At 44.7% G+C, this 14,955-nt stretch overlaps 1 protein-coding gene across 4 annotated transcripts in view; it reads left to right on the forward strand.

Annotated features, from left to right (window-relative positions):
• The first annotated feature begins 109 nt into the window (after positions 1–109).
• The window catches only part of RAB11FIP1 (RAB11 family interacting protein 1), a 30,959-nt gene continuing 16,113 nt past the window's right edge, over positions 110–14,955 (forward strand). For 2 of the 4 annotated variants that reach the window (XM_038560093.1, XM_038560096.1), the window contains exon 1: positions 110–486. In XM_038560093.1, the coding sequence (XP_038416021.1) occupies positions 110–486 (377 nt within the window). Of the gene's footprint in view, positions 487–10,249; positions 10,406–10,587; positions 10,663–14,955 lie in introns of those variants that run through there. The other 2 variants (XM_038560094.1, XM_038560095.1) reach the window with 2 other exon arrangements.

The raw sequence follows: 14,955 nt of genomic DNA on the forward strand, positions 1-14,955 counted from the left end.
GGGGGCGGGGCCGGAAGCCTTAAAGGGGCCGCGGCGGCGGGGCGGGCCGCAGAGCCGGCCGGGCGCCGCCACCTTCCCGGCCTCTCCGATCCCCAGCGGCGCCGTCACCATGTCTCTGGCGGCCTCGGCGGGCCGGGGCCCGGGGGCCGTGTGGTCCCCGACGCACGTGCAGGTGACGGTGCTGCAGGCGCGGGGCCTGCGGGCCAAGGGCCCCGGGGGCACGAGCGACGCGTACGCGGTGATCCAGGTGGGCAAGGAGAAGTACGCCACCTCGGTGTCGGAGCGCAGCCTGGGCGCGCCGGTGTGGCGAGAGGAGGCCACCTTCGAGCTGCCGCCGCTGCTGTCCGCCGGGGCCGCGCCCGCCGCCGCCGCCACCTTGCAGCTCACCGTGCTGCACCGCGCGCTGCTCGGCCTCGACAAGTTCCTGGGCCGGGCCGAGGTGGATCTGCGGGAGCTGCACCGGGACCAGGGCCGCAGGAAGACCCAGTGAGCGCGCGCCGGGGGCGGGGGGCGGGGGGCCGTGCGGCTGGGCGCCGAGAGCCTTCTAGAGCGGGCGTGGCGGTCACCGTGCCGCCGTGTCCCGGGGGCACGGGCCGAGAGAGGCCTTGGGACAGGGCTCTCCCGGGCGACGGCGGCCTTCTCACTTAGCTTCAGCTTCTCCAGGCCGTCCCGCGCCGCCCTGCCCGGGTGCGCGCTCCCTTGAGGCCCGCGTGAGGGGCGGGGGTGGGGAGCACCAGCACCTGGGGTGTCTGCATCTGCGCGACGTCGCTCAGCGCCCGGAACTTAGTAAGCACTTAATGAATTTCTGATGAATGGAAGATACTTGTGGGCTGACGAATTCTTCTTACTAGTGTGGGTGGTGTGGTTGTCGGATACGGATCTCCTGGGCATTTCCTGGGTATTTCACTGTCCTGGACCTGGAGCTGCGAACGTGTGGGCCCGGGCTCAGGGAAGAAGATCCGGTGGAGGGTGAACCCGCAGACACTCTGGCCCTAGAGGCTCACTCACGGACGTTGCGGGGTGGAGGCTGAGGACTAGGGAGTGCCGGCCGCCCAGAGATGGCTAGTGAAGAGAATTTGCTTCTTTCTCTTCCCCTTTTCTCCTCCCACCCCCATCCCCGCCCCCCAAAGGATGCTAGAACGGTTTGGTCCTAACTTCCAGTCTGAAAACTATTAGGCATGTTTGCCTTGAGCCCCAAGTCAGTAAGGACTTCCCAGTGCTGGTTGGAGTCGGGGTCAGTCCTTGGCTGAGCAAAACTGGGAGGCATCTGAGCCATGCCATGTAGGCATTGTTTGTTTTTGGGAGTTTGTCAGGTTCTCTCTGGTCGTGCTCTGAATGGATGGCTGCTCACATGTAGCTTCTCAGTCTAGAGTTGTGTGCTAGGGTATCTCACTCCCACAGGGAAAGCTGGGCCTCACCCAGTTCACTTCAAGGTGTTACTCATTTATTTGTTCTCTTGTGCAGGTGTTTGCCATGGAACGTTTGATTATGTAACATTTGATTATGCTCGAGTACTGTACCAAAAGCTGGCCTCCTTAGCTTAATTGGTTACTTTGCTGGACCTTAAACATGCAAGTCAGTCATATTACCACATCTCCTACTGTTTGCGAAGCACATGGATTCACATTGGGTGCTTTAGATATAAATGGGGTTTTAACCTTCCTTTGTGAAGCGGATGGGAAAAGCCAGAGGGTTGGAAGTTACCAGACTCCCTTGTCTGCATCGTGGGTCCAATTTCAGCTTGCATGCTTGCAAATGCAATACCTGATTCACTTATCTGGCCAAAGATGAATAGGCATTTCTGAATTCAAATCAGATAAAATAGAGCGCCTTGAGGTGAGGATGGATAGGGTATCTCTTGGCATTAACTTACAAGCCATAAGGTGAGCAGAGTCTTTGCTAAGGAGGCGCTGAAACAATGCTAATTTTCCATTTGATTAAATAACATTTGGGGCCTTGGCTTGGCTTCCTTTCCAAGTTCAACTGGGTGCCATTTGGCCATCCTTTGTCTTGTTCCATCCCAAGATGCACGGATATTATCATCTGTTTCTGCTGTTTCTCATGTGAACATTTTATTCCCTTGAAAGATAGATCTCCTGTACCAGCCAGAGATGAGGATTCCAGATTCCTGGTTCTGGTGCCCACTCTGGTCCTGACTCATTGTTAGGCTTCGGGCTGCTCGGTCTCTAAACACCCAAATTTCCCTATTTATGCATGGAGCTTGTTGCCAGGCTTAATTGATATTTATAAGATGTTTCTGGTTCCTGGATTACTGGGGCCTGTGTACAGCTCAAAAGGTTCTTTTACTGCTTTGTGAGAAATGACAGCCTCCTTAAGATCTCTATTTCAGGAAGGGTTCCAGCATCTTCATTTGTCTTCCTCTCCAATGTAATCCTAAACCTACATTGTTACTCCCGTCTCTATTGTATGAGCTGATTACTACTTAGTCACAGTATCAACCTGTAGGAAAGTGATGCTTAGTTGGTATGTGTGTTTCCATAACTGCAAAGGAAGTCTCCTTTGGCCCCCTTAGCAGCCCGTGGAATTGCAAGCTTTCCATCTGCTGCTTCCTGGGACTTTCCAAGGTGCCAGGGAACCTAGTTAAACCAAGCCTCTCTGCTGCCCTGGTACATCACTTGGGTGCTCAAGATAGCTGAGATTTGGAGAGTGAGATATATACTGAGAGGCAGAAGTTTACCAGAAAGAAACTAGTTAGGCTAGGAAAGTCATTTGAACTAGTTATTAATGGTTTGACTCCATGTTAGATATTAAACACCAGCAACAAACAAAAGCTTGAATTTTGGTCTCTAGGTTTATTTGTGTGTACGCATGCATGTGTGTTAATCTTGAGCAAAGAAGAGTCTAGAAACTCAAGACGTTAACAGCTAACTGTGCTAGAATTTCCCTTTGTTCTCTTGATAAGCCCTCATCTATCATACATTTGAAGGCAAGAGAACTATGCTTTTCGTGACTCAAATTTTGCAGACCTCAAATTTAGTGTGATGACACATCTTTAAAACACCAAACGGGATCCCTGGGTGGCTCAGTGGTTTAGCACCTGCCTTCAGCCTAGGGCATGATTCTGGAGTCCCGGAATCAAGTTCCGCGTTGGGCTCCCTGCATGGAGCCTGCTTCTCTCTCTGCCTGTGTCTCTGTCTCTCTGTTTCTCATGAATAAATAAATTAAAAATCTTAAAAAAACAAAACAAAACACCAAATAGAGGCTGACATATAGGTAGGATACTTTTAATAGAGAAGAGTACGGGGATCCCTGAATGGCTCGGTGGTTTAGTGCCTGCCTTCGGCCCAGGGCATGATCCTGGAGTCCCGGAATCGAGTCCCACGTCGGACTCCCTACATGGAGTCTGCTTCTCCCTCTGCCTGTGCCTCTGCCTCTCTCTCTCTCTCTCTCTCTCTCTGTGTCTCTCATGAATAAATAAATAAAATCTTTTAAAAAAATAGAGAAGAGTACATGACCCTTATCATTAAGAGGAAATGGAAATGCATTAATTTTGCACATATTCTTGCTTCTTAAAGATCTGAGGTCATAGTTGGGTCTTGGTTAAATGAGAACCAGTTAAAGTCTTATAATCATAAGGTGACCAACCATGTAGGATTCTCTGCTCAGCTCTCTAGTCTCATGTAGTTTGGGATCCTAGACATAAGGGGAAAAAAACTTTCTGGGATATGAAGAGCAACAAAATATAGGGAAATAATCTGTTCAGGACTGATTAAAATAAACATCCATTCAGTCTGATGACCCTAAGGCCACTGTGTAACTAACATCATGAAACTTAATGCTGTAATAGTCTTCCAGCCATGATGAGAGAGTGAGTGATGGAGAGTCATTTTCTTACATCTCTTAAAGATGCAAGAGGGAATTTGGTTGCATATAAAAGGATCTGGTTATTAATAAAGTTAGAGATTTTGAAGAATTGTGTTAGTAAGATGCTGTAGTTAAATTGTAAAAGGAAATCTGGGTTATTAAAAAGAAATAAAAAAAAAAAAGAAATAAGGACTCAATAGTTGTTTTTCTGGAAGAGTCGGATGCAGAGAAACGATTTAGATGAGCCGAGAGATAAATAAGCAGTCAGTTTTGGTGCTTCTACTGTCAAGTTTCTGAAGTGCATTTAGGTTTTTTTGTTGTTGTTGTTTTTGTTTTTTGTTTTTTTTTGTAACAAATTGGAAAATTGGCACAATGTTACCGCTTAGGTTTTCCCTTTCTTGGGATTCTCCTTAAAATTAAATTGGGCCTCACTGGGGAGAAATCCTCCTGCCTCTCCCGGGGCCCCTCCCACTCCTGTGTAGGAAAATGATAGCTTAGGCTGGGAGCCTGAGTTCTCGGTCAGCTCTGGGAGAAGTAACCCTAACCTGTGTATAGCCACGGGATGCAGTGACTTCGAAGAAGGAGGGTGCTTTAGAGTCACTGTTCTGGTGATGTGAAAGATGTTCCCTCATGGTCTTATTTGATTATGATTTCATCTGTAGGACATTCAGTTAGCTTGGGGAAAGTTTCAACTGCCTTTTCTTTTGTCTTTAAAAGTATATATATAGTACGTTTTAAAAATTGAAGTATAGTTGACACGCAATATCGCATTGGTTTCAGGTGTACAACATAGTGATATGACGGTGCTGTACGTCATGTTGTGCTCACCATCAGTGTAACTGCCATCTGTCACCGTACAATGCTATTACAGTACCACTGACTGTTCCCTATGCTGTGCCTTTCATCCCCGCGTCTTACTCATTCCATAACTAGAAGCCTGAGCCTCCCACTCCCTTTTGCCCATTTTGCCCATCCCTCCACTTCCTTCTCCCTGACAACCGTCCTCTTTGTTCTCTGTCTTGATGAATCCATTTCTGCTATTTGTTTTGGTCTTTAGGTTCCACATATAAGTGAAATTGTATGGTATTTGTCTTGCTCTGTCTTACTAGACTTAGCCTCTACTAGGCCCATCCCATGCTGTTGCAAATGGTAAGCTCTCCTTCTTATATTTTTAGTAAATATTTTTTAATACCTACTATGTGCCCAGCACTAAGGTGTAAACAATAGTGACCAAAACAGACTTGATCCTTGCTTTCAGGAAGCTCAGAGCCCTGTAGGGAAGATAGACCTTAAATGGATGAACCCATAAATAAATAATCATATATTGTGATAAGTAGAGGAAGAGAACAGGTGTCATAGAGGATAGATCTGGAAGGATATGACTTGAAGAAGGAGATGGCACATAACTTCTTGGAGGCAGGAACCTGAAGCACGAACAGATTTTTCTGGTGAAAAGTAGAGGAAGGGAACTTGAGGTAGAGGGAGAAGCCTGTGCAAAGACCCTGAGGTGGGAATACCTGGGAAGCTGCAGAGACTGTGTAGATTGTGGCTGAAGAGGAAGGCAGGGCTTCATTTAAGAGCAATGGGAAGTCACTGAGTATTAAAAGCAGAGGGGTGTTGTGATCTGGAATAGTCAAAAATCACTGTGGCTGTTGGGTAGAGAATGGATTTGAAGCAGCCCTAGCCTGGAATCCGACAAAATGAGAGGCCGTTGCACTAATCTAGGCTACTGATGGTGGCGGCTTGCACTAGGGTGATGGCCATGTGGTAGACAGAGGTGGTAGGTTTCAGAATTATTTTGGAGGTTCAGTTGGCCTGGTTTGTTGATGGATTGGTGGGTGGGGGTGAGAGAGAGGAAGTGATGAAAATGAACTAATAAAATAAGGAGAGCTTGCTGTTGAAAATGAACCAGGAAGTGGTGGCACTTTTCTTTCCCCTAGCAGCCACTGTGATACGAGAGTGAGGTCACCATTACAAAGACAGCTTTGGGCAGTGACACCTGTGAGTCAAATCTTCTATTGGAATGAATTAGTAGGAAACGTTACTGAAATCAGGGTGTGTGTGTGTGTGTGTGTGTGTGTCTCCCCAAGTATTTACAGTTTTAATACAGGCCAAGTCTTTGTTTTGTAATCGTTTATGTAGCTGATGAAATCTAAATGGTGGCTCTAACACAGCTGATGGAGTCACTGCTTCAAGGAGTACAGGACTTAAAAAAGGAAGAAAAATCATATATAACATTAGGAAAAATAAACCCATAAGTGAAATATAAAACTCTGGAGGCAAGTAAGTCAACCCTTTACGTGTTTTTCACATTAGGGAAGGTAAGTGTACAAAGGAGTCTTGTGCCTTTTTCATTTTGCTTAAACTTCCTTTTGGTTACAAAGACCTCTATTGTGTTTCTGTAACTACCTAACTACCGTCAGAGGGAAGTTTTTGTAAATCGTATCTGATGTGTCATTTTAATTGTAGTGATTAACTAAAAAATGTTATAATTATGTTAAAAGCAATACACGTGCTATTAAAATGTCCGCTCCAGAATCGATTTGCTAAACTTATTCTTTTCCCCCTTAACAGTAATCTTAGATATCCATTAAAATACTATTATTTTAGTTGCCATACATCCTAGAAAACCATGCTCTGTGCTCTACACTCACTCACTGTGGCTTAGTTCCAGAAGGATTAAGAAGCCCTAGCCTAACGGAGAAAGTGATAAGAGGCCTTATCTTCATCCCTGAGCCATCCCTTGGGTGGTCTTTGATTCTGAGTCTTGTGCAGATCTCTAAGCCTCGGGGGGCCTTTGAATTCCAACAAAATCAACACCCCAGCCAACCCTGTATTGGTCTTTTGAAGAAAATCAGTTCACCGCCAAGATCATTTGTTTGAGAACCACTCCTCTTAAGGTGTCCTGAGTCAGATCTGGTGCCCCAGCTGGCTCAGGGGACCAGGCCTAGCTTCGCCTGCCTCTCCCTTGGCCAGGGACCACTTTGGTCTTGTTTTTTGCTATGTGACCTGATGCAGCACCTCATAACATGTGTGAGTGAACGAATGGCTGAGGTCCCCGTGGGCACAGGACAGGCAGTTGTTTGCCAGTGTGGATGCGGAAAAGCATTTAATCTTACATTCAGCCTGGTAGATTAAAGACGAGGGGGTCTGGGGTATGAAGTCAGAGCTCTGCTTCTTTCAGATTTCTCAGTTTGGGCCGTGGCATGTTTTCCAGTGCCTTAACACCGAAGAAGCAGGTTACCTTCTGCTAGGGATGCCTTTGGCAAAAGAGCTGCTCTCAGCTCCTAATGAGATGAGAAATTCCTTTCCTGCAGGGAGAAGTCTGTAGATAATCTGTTAGAAAAAAAGCAAGGATTTTAGTCTCCAGGGTGTCCCCGAGGGACACATTGAGGAATGTGCCTGTGGAGAGAAAAAAGGCAGTGGTAATTAAGTGTCCTTTCCTGAATGCTGGCCTTTGAATGCAGGAGAGGGGAGGCATTTATAAGAAATCCCAGAAAAATGTTTCTAGGGGCGCGGCTGCTGCACACTTCACTTTTAAAATACTCTTTTATGAGAAAGGACATGGCTAAACTAGGTGGAACAATTAAGGCTTCCAAAAAGCCTGGTCTGAAAAGGCCCCTTGTAATCTTGAAGAATGGGTGTCCTGTGCGGAGGGCCCCAGGGCGACTGGGTCCTGGGATGTGACTTTGGGGGTGTTGCTTCCTCCAGCACAGGTCTGGTGGGGTTTTCCTTGTACCTAATGGCACTTCTCATTTTTGCTAATCATCAGTTGTTAAATCAGGATTTTAAAATGTGGGGTTTTTTTCCCCTCTCCTTCTTGGGACTTATCTTGATTGCGAGATAAAAATCATAGATACTTTACTTCCTTGCCGGGAACTCTCCTTGAAAGAGTGCAAATCTGTCTGGGGGTGGTGGGGAGAGGGCTGTTAGGTCCCTTTCTGCGGGGACTGTGTGTTTTCTTTTGTCCTGGTCAAGAGATGGGGAACCAGGCCGCTGCATTTTTGTCCCATTCTTAAAGTCTCTTGGCGTGAGTGATAGAAAACTCTGTGATGGCGATGAGGTTGTTCTTTGACAGGCCAACTGGGCAAGAGGTGAGAGACCCAATCTGATGGTAGAATATTAATGTTTGTGGCTTTTTGAGATACGATCAAGTAAAAAAGAAGTCAGTAAGTAAACGATTATAGGAGAGGTAGTCTTCCATGTTTAAGAATGCATTGATTTTTCTAATTTTTATTTTTAATTTTATTCATTCATTCATTCGAGACTGAGAGAGAGAGAAAGGCAGAGACACAGGCAGAGGGAGAAGCAGGCTTCATGCAGGGAGCCCGACATGGGACTCCATCCCGGGTCTCCAGGATCAGGCCCTGGGCTGAAGGTGGTGCTAAACCTCTGAGCCACCGGGGCTGCTCTATTGTTAAATTTTTTTTTTAAATTTTATTTATTTGAGAGATTGCGAGTACAAGGCGGGGAGGGGCAGAGGGAAAGGGAGAAGCGGCCTCCTCACCGAGCAGGGACCCTGGGATCATGACCTGAGCCCAAGGCAGGCGCTCAACCAACTAAGCCACCCTCGTGCCCCCATTTTTCTGATTTTTAGAGAATCTTAAAACCGATGCTTGCTATCACTTTCAGTCCTCACCTACAAGGAGTTTAGCACGGAGTAATTACTTTCCACTTAGAACATAGGTCTTGATCCTGCTATTGCAGTCAGTTGTGTGTCTCCGCAAGGGTTTGGAAGCCCTCTGCTTCTTGCTCCTGCTCTGGAGAAACACTTAAAGAGTTTTATCTGAGGGTCATTAAATCAGTAAGTTACAGGAAATATACACCGATCAATGTATTTTAAAAACTCTTTTGTCCTTTTTAATTTTGGAAATTGTTAATACAAACTGATTTTGTAACTGAGTCTTTTCCTCCTCCCTTCACGTGCAAACCATTGTTATTTGGATTTGATGGACAAGGTTGGGTGACTAAGAGTATAGCCCGTCAGATATGTTGATATCTTATGTTCCCTTCCGAGAACTGTCTGAATGGGTAAACCGTGGTATACATGCACTTCACGGAAGGTCATGCAGCCATTGGAAATGGCAGGTATGAAGTCTGTGGGGCAATAATGTACAACACACTATAAATAAAATTGCATGTATGCTCTGGTTACACCTGAGTAAGGATTATAGCTAATACTTACCGAATGCTAAGTGCCAGGCACTGTTCTAAGCACTTGATATTTATTAGGTCATTTTATTTTCATAACATCCTGATGAAGTAGGTGCTTTTTAGCCCTGTTTCCGAGGAGAAGTCTGAGCCACAGAGAGGTTAAGTAACTTACCTAAAGTCTCTCAGCTCTTGACTGCTAAAATGTACAAGAAAAAAACCTCGAGAAGATACATAAAAAGATAATAATGGTCAGATTAGCATGCAAGTGAGCTCAATGTAAAAAAATTACTAAAATCTCTTTTTCTCTCTTTTCTCTTTTTTTTTTTCTCTTTCTCCTTCCTTCCTCCCTTCCTTCTTCCTTCCTTCCTCTTTCTTTCCTCCCTCCATGCCCAGTTCGACACAGGGCTTGAACTTACAACCCTGAGATCAAAACCTGAGCTGAGATCAAGAGTCAGGTGCTTAACCAACTGAGCCACCCGGGCAATACTAACAAAAAATTTTCTGTAGCCTGTTGTGCTCACTTTCTAAGAGAATTTCCATAGAGCACATAATATGGAAAAGACCCAAAGCATTTTTCAGCCTGCTTTTCTGTTCTCTCTCCTTTAGTGTGTCACTTGCCAGCTTTTAGGAATGAGTATGGTGGCTACAGGTAGCCTTTCAGTGCTGCTAGAGTGGCTGTCTTAGGGGCTGGGGTAAAAAAAAGTGAGCCATTTGTTTCTCTCATGGCTTACCACAAATTCTTCTAAATTGTTGACTGTGGGCAGAAAGGAAGGGCGACCTAAGAAGGGGAGGTTGGCCGATTGGTCCTTCTGCATTCAGAGTTAGGTAATGATGACCAACTACCGAGGGCAATAATCAAACTTGTTAAACTAGTTAGCCTCTGTAGGGTACACACCACAAACATTTTATGGGTCATAAATGTCTCTGTCCCTGCTTGCTATGGCATTGCTTCTAGGCTACCAAGTGAGGGGTGTAGACATTTCACCTAGATAGACTCACCCCTCTTCAGAACACCTTTTAGATGCTCTCGACTGCCAACCCCATGTGATTTTTTGCCTTATTTCTATTAGTAAGCCAGCTAATGAATTGCTATTAAAAACTTCTTCATCTAAGGAAGATGGAGAGTGCCCTCTGTGTCACACACTCCATTAGGTGCTGTTCTGTTCTTCCTGCTTCTTCCCTCACCTGAGGCCATAATCCCCTGGGTCATGATGCTTGGTTACCGTGGAGGTGACTCATGCTACAAGTCACAGTGGAGATTTTTCAGGAGGAGAGAAATAGGCTGTCTACCACTGCCCCTGGGGTCCCACCTGGACCCACAGACAAGGATCCCTTGAAGTTAACACACATGAGTGTGCTGAAGTAACTGTAGAGCTGGGAATCTTTCTTCCCCTCCCTTTCCTGGAGCCTCCTGTGTCTAATACAAGTATGCAGTATTAATTTATTTTGCTGGAGCCCATAAGTAGGTGGTTTGCATAGCTCCTTGGGATTCAATTTTGCTGAGGACTGACCTTGTTTGTGTGTGAGAGTCCTTATTTGGGATGAAATTGTGTACTTTAGCAGACATTTCTTCCCATGTCTAATTATTTTCTCATGCTTCAAAATCAGAAAGAAAAAGGCAGCAATGGTCCTAAGGTAACACTCTGATGTTTGGTGAGCCTGGCCTCTTTCTCCCACTGGAAGGTATGCCTTTTTTTTTTTTTTTAATGATTTATTTATTTATTTATTCATGAGAGAGAGAGAAGCAGAGACATAGAGGGAGAAGCAGACTCCTTGCAGGGAGCCCAATGTGGGACTGGATTCCTGGACCCATGATCACACCCTGAGCCCAAGGCAGGTGCTCAACCTTTGAGCCACCCAGGCATCCCCAGAGAGTATGCTTTTTAGGGCAGAATCTGGCCTTTTCATTTGGTATTTTCAGTACCTACTATGTAAAAATGTTTGAATCGCATCTTTGAAGCCATCATTTCTCTGTACGTGACTGCCCTTAGAATGTTTTAAAGGAAAAACATGTTTGTTTCAGCTGCAGAAAGATTATTTTTGAGGCGTACCAGCCAGTCCTTTACAAGTATAATCCCGAAAGTCTGCATTGCTGTGAGACTTTTCATTTCCCCAGAGCAGGAACCACACTGCCCTCACCCTGCCACATTCCGATGGAAGGGCCCCTGTGATCAGCTTTCCATGTATTTGAGCCACGTAGTGAGAAACAGAGGTGCTCTGAAGCATACCGGCCCTGAGAATTGGGCAAGGTCGGATAATTTTAGCTCTTCTCAAAGTGATTATTTAAAAGCCCAGGAGATTTGACAGTGTGAACTCGGGCAATAGAAGACATAAATGAATTTTTCTATATTTTTAGGTGTTGCCTTTTTCGGTTTGACCAAAAAACCCAAAACCCCAAACTCAAAAACCTCTGAAAAGCAGGACAGCCTATTTGGATAATAGGCATTTTTGTTTATATATGCCCAGGACCATCACTTGGCTGAGGGGTGTGGAGGGGTACGAAGATTGAAGTTTTCATTTTGTACCGTTTAGTATGATTTGAATTTTTACCTCATACCTGTTATTCCTTTAAAATATAGTTTATATAAGTTTTCGTCATTTTCTATGTATTCAGAGATCCTTTTAATTTTTGAAGAACTGAGTTTTTAATAATAATTTAAAATATTTATTTGATTATAGAAGAGATCACTTAATTTTCTTGATAGTTTGCAGGATTTTTCCAGATTATGGGCTTAAAAACAAACTCACTACCTTGGGATTATGGCTTTCTTTCTGTACTCTGCCCTTTGGACTAGGAAAATGAACCCAGCCCTGATTTCTGAGATAATTCAAGCTTTCTGGGCCTACATGAAAGGTAATGCTGGAACACAGCCATACTGCCATCACAGGCTGTGTGGCCATGCTGGGACTTTATTATTTATAAACTATTTCCGTGAGGTGATGGAATTAAGTTAGCTAAAAAAACCAGATGGGTAGAAAACTTAAAATTGGGGCACCTAGGTGGCTCAGTCAGTTAAGCGTCTGCATTTGGCTGAGGTCATGATCTCAGGGTCCTGGGATGGAGCCCCAGCACCCTTGGCGGGGAGCCTGCTTCTCCCTCTCCCTCTGCCTTCCACTCCCCCTGCATGTGGATGAGCTCTCTCTGTGTGTCAAATAAATAAATAAAATCTTAAAAAAAAAAAAAAACACTTAAAATCGAATTGATGCTTGAATGTTGAAACCCACAAACGTGTCTGGTTTGGGTTCTTTAGGGTGAGACATTTATGAATCATGGCTTTCATTTATTATTGAATTATGCTTGTGCCAAAAGAACCCTTGCTTAAATGGTTTGAATTTAATAATGAGGGTAATATTGTTAAAAGAAACAATTCCTGTCTTCTTTCCAGCTTTAATAAAGCCAAGCACAGATTTTTAAAAATTCTGAACATTTGCATGGGGGTTGCTTACCTGTGATTCAGTCTGCTTTTCACATCCTTAAATAGCCCTGTGACTTTCTTGGCTGCCTGGTGTTTGGTTTTAGGTTTGACCATGAAAATAAATGATAGGAACAGTTGCTGAAGCATCTATTCACACCTCCTAGTGGTTTTAGAAGTTCCCTAAACAAATCCCACTTTAGTACCCGGAGACCGAACCTGTGCATCAGATAATAATAGGTCCCCCAGGGAGGACTCTAGAGTTGGTTGTAGCTTCACTCCAAACAAACAGACTGGCGCTGATACTTTTGGAAGGGTGGGCTAGTCCCAGAAACTGTCCACAGCAAGCTCTGCAGGTCACCTCTGCATCCCCTGCAAGACAAGGGGAGAGGCGAGCTTGGGGAGGCGACCTGACCTGACTGACTCACCTCCCCAGGGTGGAAAGATGAAACTGCTTGTGGCCTCTGTGGTCATCTGAGCTCCACAGTCAGCTTTCAGCAACTTCTCCTTTCCAGGTGCCTGCAATGGATATTTACAAAAGCTAACCACCCTTCATCACCAGGGCTACCATTTAGCCACATGACTGTCTGAAGAGAAAAATACAAATAATCCTCTGGACGTCTAAATGACAAACATGCAAACTATTCCAGGCTCAGTCTTGGAAAATATATTGGCAAGACACCAGACTGGCCGGGGTGAGGTTGTGTATAAACACCTTCCATCTCCCCCCAGCCTCCAGCTGTGGCCTGTGGTTTTAAAAACCATAAAAGATTTCCCCCTAAAGGTCCAGAATCATAGCTCACATCACTTTCTCCGATGTTGGCTATATTTTTTTAAATCTAGTTTAAATTCTTCTTGATGACTTTGCATACTGAACTTTTACACAATCTTATGATTTATGATGGCTGGCTGGCTATGGTGGGTTTTCCCCCTTTCTTCCGAGAACACTTTTTTTTTCCTTAGTATTTTCTTATGTGAGGACTTTTAAGTGAGCATCTTAAACTTGCATCGGAAAGAATTTGAATCTGAGCCCTCCTCTCGTGTGTTGCGAAGATGGCCAATGGAAGGTGGTGAGTTCGGAGACAGTGCGAAGCAGGAATCTTGGTGTAAGAGAAAGAATTAGGAGCTTTGCAGAAATGCAGAACTGAATCAGAATTCTGCTTATACCCTTTACCAGTCACAATACCTTGTATGAATGACCTCAGTTGTGAGCCTCACTGTCTTCATAAAATGGGTATAATGTACACTCTGTGTCATTCTTGCGAGACTTAGATGAGGACGTCCCTAAGTGTGCACAGTGCCAGGTATACCAGGTATACCATAGGCATTGTATAAGTGTTAGGTGTCTGCTTCTCTGTGCCCCTTTCTTTTCAGTGTATAGTAAGCTAAGGTAGTGGGGCAGTGATGTGCCCTGTGAGCAAGACCTGCTGAGGGTGAGAAAGGAAATTGTGCTCATTTGAGCAAACCTATCATTTCCTTAACGTCCATGGCCCTCAGCTCTTAAGTAGGTCACTGCAAAGAACATCCACATGTGGTTTCTCAGTCTGTGCTGGAAACCCCAGGGATGGCTGTTAGTGGACCATGTATTCAGACTTCCGTGCTCTGTAGCAGTCATGCTGCTAATCAGGCTCACATTCTTGCAGTTCACCGATGGAAAATGCAGAGGGATTCCCTTTTTCTGAAGTCTGTCTTTCAGTAGAGTTGGGCAGATAGAATATTCGCCATATCAGGACGCTGGTTGAGCATCTGCCTTTGGCTCAGGGCATGATCCCCGGGTCCTGGAATCGAATCCCACATCAGGCTCCCCTCAGGGAACCTGCTTCTCCCTCTGCCTCTGCCTCTGCCTCCCTCTGTGTCTCTCATGAATAAATAAATAAAATATTAAAAAAAAAGAATATTTGCCACATCGTAAAATCGTTTGCAAATGACCAGTTGAAATACTTGGATAATGTTTGAATACCCCTCTTCTGATTATTAAACTAGGAAACGATGCCTCCTTTCAATTTCCTTTTTTTTTTTAGTTTATTAAAATATATATAGCAAAATATGCCATTGTAGCCATTTTTTAGTGTATAGTTCTGTGGCATTAAGTACATTCACATTTTGGTACAACCATCACCACCATCCCTGTCCAGAACTTTTTTATTTCCCCAACTGAAACTGTACCCATTAAATACTAGTTGTTCATTCACTTCTGCCCTCAGCCCCTGGCAACAGCCATTCTACTCTATGAATTAGACTGCTCTGGGTGCCTCATATATGTAGAGTCATACAATATTTGTCATTCTGTGACTGGGTTTTGTTTCACTCTTTTTGAAACAAACGAACAACACATAAGCATTTACTCTGTCTTATATTTTCTATTATTCCCTGCCAGGAACCATCCTATAAACTCGCTTTTTTTTCTGAGATTTTTATGTAAATTTGCATTTTGTCTTCTTTTTTTTTTTTAATTTTTATTTATTTATGATAGTCACAGAGAGAGAGAGAGAGAGAGGCAGAGACACAGGCAGAGGGAGAAGCAGGCTCCATGCACCGGAAGCCCGATGTGGGATTCGATCCC

This window comes from Canis lupus, chromosome 16 (assembly GCF_011100685.1).
Source record: "Canis lupus familiaris isolate Mischka breed German Shepherd chromosome 16, alternate assembly UU_Cfam_GSD_1.0, whole genome shotgun sequence".
Lineage (NCBI taxonomy): Eukaryota > Metazoa > Chordata > Mammalia > Carnivora > Canidae > Canis > Canis lupus.